Source organism: Oncorhynchus mykiss, chromosome 10 (assembly GCF_013265735.2).
Source record: "Oncorhynchus mykiss isolate Arlee chromosome 10, USDA_OmykA_1.1, whole genome shotgun sequence".
NCBI lineage: Eukaryota > Metazoa > Chordata > Actinopteri > Salmoniformes > Salmonidae > Oncorhynchus > Oncorhynchus mykiss.
This window is the reverse complement of record NC_048574.1, coordinates 81,145,620-81,150,619: the sequence shown is the minus strand read 5'-3', so window position 1 is coordinate 81,150,619 and position 5,000 is coordinate 81,145,620. Positions and strand designations below refer to the sequence as shown.

The 5,000-nt window shown below is 41.8% G+C and overlaps 1 protein-coding gene across 7 annotated transcripts in view; it reads left to right on the top strand.

Moving 5' to 3' along the window:
* Positions 1-5,000, top strand: part of LOC118936807 (calcium/calmodulin-dependent protein kinase type II delta chain) — a 108,248-nt gene that overhangs the window by 32,550 nt on the left and 70,698 nt on the right. For all 7 annotated transcript variants that reach the window (XM_036934166.1, XM_036934163.1, XM_036934165.1 and 4 more), the window contains one exon: positions 3,423-3,495. In XM_036934166.1, coding sequence (XP_036790061.1) covers positions 3,423-3,495 — 73 coding nt within the window. The remainder of the gene's footprint in view (positions 1-3,422; positions 3,496-5,000) is intronic.

Genomic DNA, 5,000 nt, shown 5'->3' with positions numbered 1-5,000 from the left:
AGATCAACCAGTGCATCATCATGAATAGTCTAGCTATAGTTAGATCAACCAGTACATCATCATGAATAGATCAACCAGTACATCACCTTGAATAGTCTAGCTATAGTTAGATCAACCAGTACATCATCATGAATGGATCAACCAGTACATCATCATGAATAGTCTAGCTATAGTTAGATCAACCAGTACATCATCATGAATAGATCAACCAGTACATCGTCATGAATAGATCAACCAGTACATCATCATGAATAGTCTAGCTATAGTTAGATCAACCAGTACATCGTCATGAATAGATCAACCAGTACATCATCATGAATAGTCTAGCTATAGTTAGATCAACCAGTACATCATCATGAATAGTCTAGCTATAGTTAGATCGACCAGTACATCATCATGAATAGTCTAGCTATAGTTAGATCAACCAGTACATCACTATGAATAGATCAACCAGTACATCATCATGAATAGTCTAGCTATAGTTACATCATGAATAGATCAACCAGTACATCATCATGAATACTCTAACTATAGTTAGATCAACCAGTACAGCAGCTTTGGGAGCCGGAATGTTCACCACACACCGTTCAGAGTAGTAGCCAGTCGTCCTCACTCTGCCTCAGCACTGCATTCCTCAACTGTATCTCCCATTCCTCTCACGCTTCAGGTGACTCCTCAATTGATGTTTTCAAAAGACCAGGAACAGGCAGCCAGGGTGAAACCAAAAAGCTGGTACAGTGTCTAGCTGCATCATTTAAAAAAAAAACACTAGCCAGCTAGCTAGTGTGTCGTGGCTTTCATTAATCTGGTGACTGTTATGTATCGAATCAACTAACTAGGTGTAATTGTTACTCGATTAAATTAATCATGAAACAATTAGCTATTTCAAATTTTGGGGCACCACGGGAAAGAAGTTGTTTACCGAGTTGCCATCTCCCGGATTAAACTCTAGATGATTTATAATACGTATATCGATAACATTCATTTAATTAATCATTACCTCATCAGTGTCAGTCTCATAATTCTGAACGTCGCATACTCCTTGCATCTGCACAAACCCCAGCCTTAACTGACCATTCTGTACCACACAAATATATTTAATTATTGATTTACTTAATAACTAAATGATAACACAGGATACCCACACACACACACAAACACACGGTATAGGTTATTGATTAGAAACTTAATACGATGGAAACAGGTCCCTAGCGGACTGACACAATATGACACTTGTTACATAAGATGGAGAGAGAGAGAGAGAGAGAGAGAGAACACTTGGATACATTTGGAAAGTACGCTCACAGTAATCACAATAATTTTCCCCGAACTACCGCCCGTTTGGGTAAGAAGTACTGAATGTATTTATGTGTTGAATGTCTTCCTTGATCGTGTATCTCTGTTGGACCCAGTCCTTCGTGAAAAGGGTTCCACTTCTTGAAAAGGGTTCCACTGGGCCTTAGTTCTCAAGTGTAAGGCTCGGATTGTCCAGAAGAGGTCACAGTGTCCTTTTTTCGTTTAATTTCACTCGTTCTGGAAGAGTGGTCCAGTGGAGCTAATCAGCCGTGTCGATGATCCCCAGTGGGGTGATGAACGCAGTGTAGCCAGCGATGGTTTGAAGAGAGTACCCGGATGGTCATACTTCAATTCACTTTCTTAGGTACAGTACTTAGAACAGCTACTTAGCCGGAACATTGACTGTTAGAGGCTACTTTGTTGTCTTCACCTCGTGTTGATTTTCAGGGTCGTAACCAATGGAGAACTATGCTGCAGCTAGAGTCTTTCTGGTGTGGTATGTTAATTCTCAACTCAGCCTTTATGCACTCTGGGGGGAAAAAGAGGGTGTTTCCGTCATGCTGACCCGCTCTCTGAGCTCCCTCGGGCGTGGCTACTTACTGGGCAAAGTATCATCAACTATGATCTCGTTAGGAAACTAAAATCACATTTCTATATTAGCTAAAATATTATCTTCATCCCTGGTATTTCCTATACAACTTAAAGGATGGAAACCTGACATACAGTTCATGATACAATATTTTTGTTTTATCATTTTTATACCATTTTTAATGACATCACAAAATAAAAATGTATTTCCCATATTCCTTCTCTTATCATACGCCTTCATTAGGATGTTAAAAATATTGTCCCAGTGTTCACTGTTGGAGAGTGAACACTGAGTTTTTGGGCGGCAAAACGTCTCTGTAACAAAAATATTCCAATCTCAATTTTTAAAGTGCAGAGAGAGAAAGTTTCCCTCCGTCCTAGAGATTTACAATTTACGACCGGACGTGTTATAAAACCCCCCCACATCAATCCTTCCTCCCCTCTGCGGGTGAGAGAGGTCTGACGGGTGTTGATCCAATATAACCCGGTCTTTTGATCCTCACAGGAGAGTCATGACACTAGCTAGCCAAAGACTGTGAGTCAACCTGTAAATCCATGGCCATAGTGTTCCCCTGTCAGTCAACCTGTAAATCCATGGCCAGAGTGTTCCCCTGACCGTCAACCTGTAAATCCATGGCCAAAGTGTTCCCCTGTCAGTCAACCTGTAAATCCATGGCCAAAGAGTGTTCCCCTGTCAGTCAACCTGTAAATCCATGGCTCACAGAGTGTTCCCCTGTCCGTCAACCTGTAAATCCATGGCTCACAGAGTGTTCCCCTGTCCGTCAACCTGTAAATCCATGGCCAAAGTGTTCCCCCTGTCCGTCAACCTGTAAATCCATGGCTCAAAAAGCACCAGATACATGCAATAAAAACTCTATGTTATCAAAAAAACCCGAAAGAGATGATTTTTCAAAAAACAACAATTACAAACAACTGAATATGTACTTAGGCTGCTAGCAGGGCTTCTAGGGCGCCATGGCAACTCATAGGACTCTGGTCAAAATGTGTGCACTACATAGGGGATAGGGTGCAATTTGGGGACCTATCCATAGATATGGAAACTACTTCACACTACAGACTTTATGTTGAATTACAACCTCTGTAAAGAGAGGAGGAGAGAGGGAGAGAGAGATAAGGGGGGAAGAGCGAGAGGGTGGAAGGGGGAAGAGCGAGAGGTTGGAAGGGGGAAGAGCGAGAGGGTGGAGGGGGGAAGAGGGAAGGCATGATGGGGAGAGAGGAGGTATATAGTTCTAGAATGATTCATCTGTGTTGTCGGTGTGTTTCCCTGTTAGCTGGTGTTGTTTGTTTAACTCTGTAATCTGTAGTGGACTGTTACTTTCCCCTGATCAAACAGAGAGAGTATTGTTTAACTCTGTAATCTGTATATGGTATTTTCTGTGTTTTATTGTTGAACATTTGGTCAGTGTCTATCAAACACCGTTGTTTATATAATAAGATGTTTCTCCCCTGTCCATTTCTCTCTTCACTCCTCTCTCGTCTCTCTTTTCTCTCTCTCCTTTTTGTATCTCCTCCTTCAGTCATTGCATACAGCAGATTGTAGAGAGTGTTCATCACTGCCATGTCAATGGTATCGTTCACAGGGACCTGAAGGTTGGTATGGTCAGACCATCACCATCATCATCATCACCACCATCATCACCACCATCACCACCATCACCACCACCATCATCATCACCACCATCACCATCACCATCACCATCACCATCACCATCATCATCACCACCATCACCATCACCACCACCATCATCATCATCATCATCATCACCACCATCACCATCACCACCACCATCACCATCACCACCACCATCTCCACCGTCATCATCATCACCATCATCATCACCACCACCATCACCATCACCACCACCACCACCATCACCATCTCCACCACCACCACCACCATCACCCCCATCATCATCACCATCATCATCACCACCACCCCATGTTTTACATCTGTACATCTGAAGGTGTGTGTGTGTGTGTGTGTCTGTCTGTGTGTGTGTGTCTGTATGTATTTATGCCACAGTGTGTTGTTGTGTTAGTGTGTCCCTGTTCAACCGTTGTCTCTTTGTCTCTCTTTGTGTGTGTGTCTGTATGTATTAATGCCACAGTTGTGTTGTTAGTGTGTCCCTGTTCAACCGTTGTCTCTTTGTCTCTCTTTGTGTGTGTGTCTGTATGTATTAATGCCACAGTTGTGTTGTTAGTGTGTCCCTGTTCAACCGTTGTCTCTTTGTCTCTCTTTGTGTGTCTGTAGGATCAAGTTGTCCCTAGACACTGATCTCAGCTCAGTTTAGTCCTAGTGGTTACCACTATATGGCCAAGCTGCAAACTAGTTGCCCCTAGACACTGATCTCAGCTCAGTTTAGTCCTAGTGGTTACCACTATAAGGCCAAGCTGCAAACTAGTTGCCCCTAGACACTGATCTCAGCTCAGTTTAGTCCTAGTGGTTACCACTATATGGCCAAGCTGCAAACTAAATTGGATATATCTTAAAATTGTATGAAAATAGAATGTATATTTGAGTTATTTGGTCTTAATTTAGGTTAGGGGTAAGCATAAGGTTAGCATTGTTGTTAAGTGTAGATTTAAAAATCAGATTTCCCAGATCCGGGAGCGTAATCATCGACTGACACTAATTAGCATAACGCAACAGACATAAATATTACTAGAAAATATTCCTATTCATGAAAATCACAAGTGAAATATATTGAGACACAGCTTAGCCTTTTGTTAATCACCCTGTCATCTCAGATTTTCAAAATATGCTTTACAGCCAAAGCAAGACAAGCATTTGTGTAAGTTTATCGATAGCCTAGCATAGCATTATGTCCAGCTAGCAGCAGGTAACTTGGTCACGAAAATCCGAAAAGCAATCAAATCGTTTAGCTTTGATGAGCTTCGGATGTTTTCACTCACGAGACTCCCAGTTAGATAGCCAATGTTAATTTTTTCCAAAAATATTATTTTTGTAGGCGAAATAGCTCCGTTTGTTCTTCACGTTTGGCTGAGAAATCGATCGGAAATTACGGTCACGAAAACGCCAAAAATTATTCAAAATTAGCTCCATAATATCGATAGAAACATGGCAAACGTTGTTT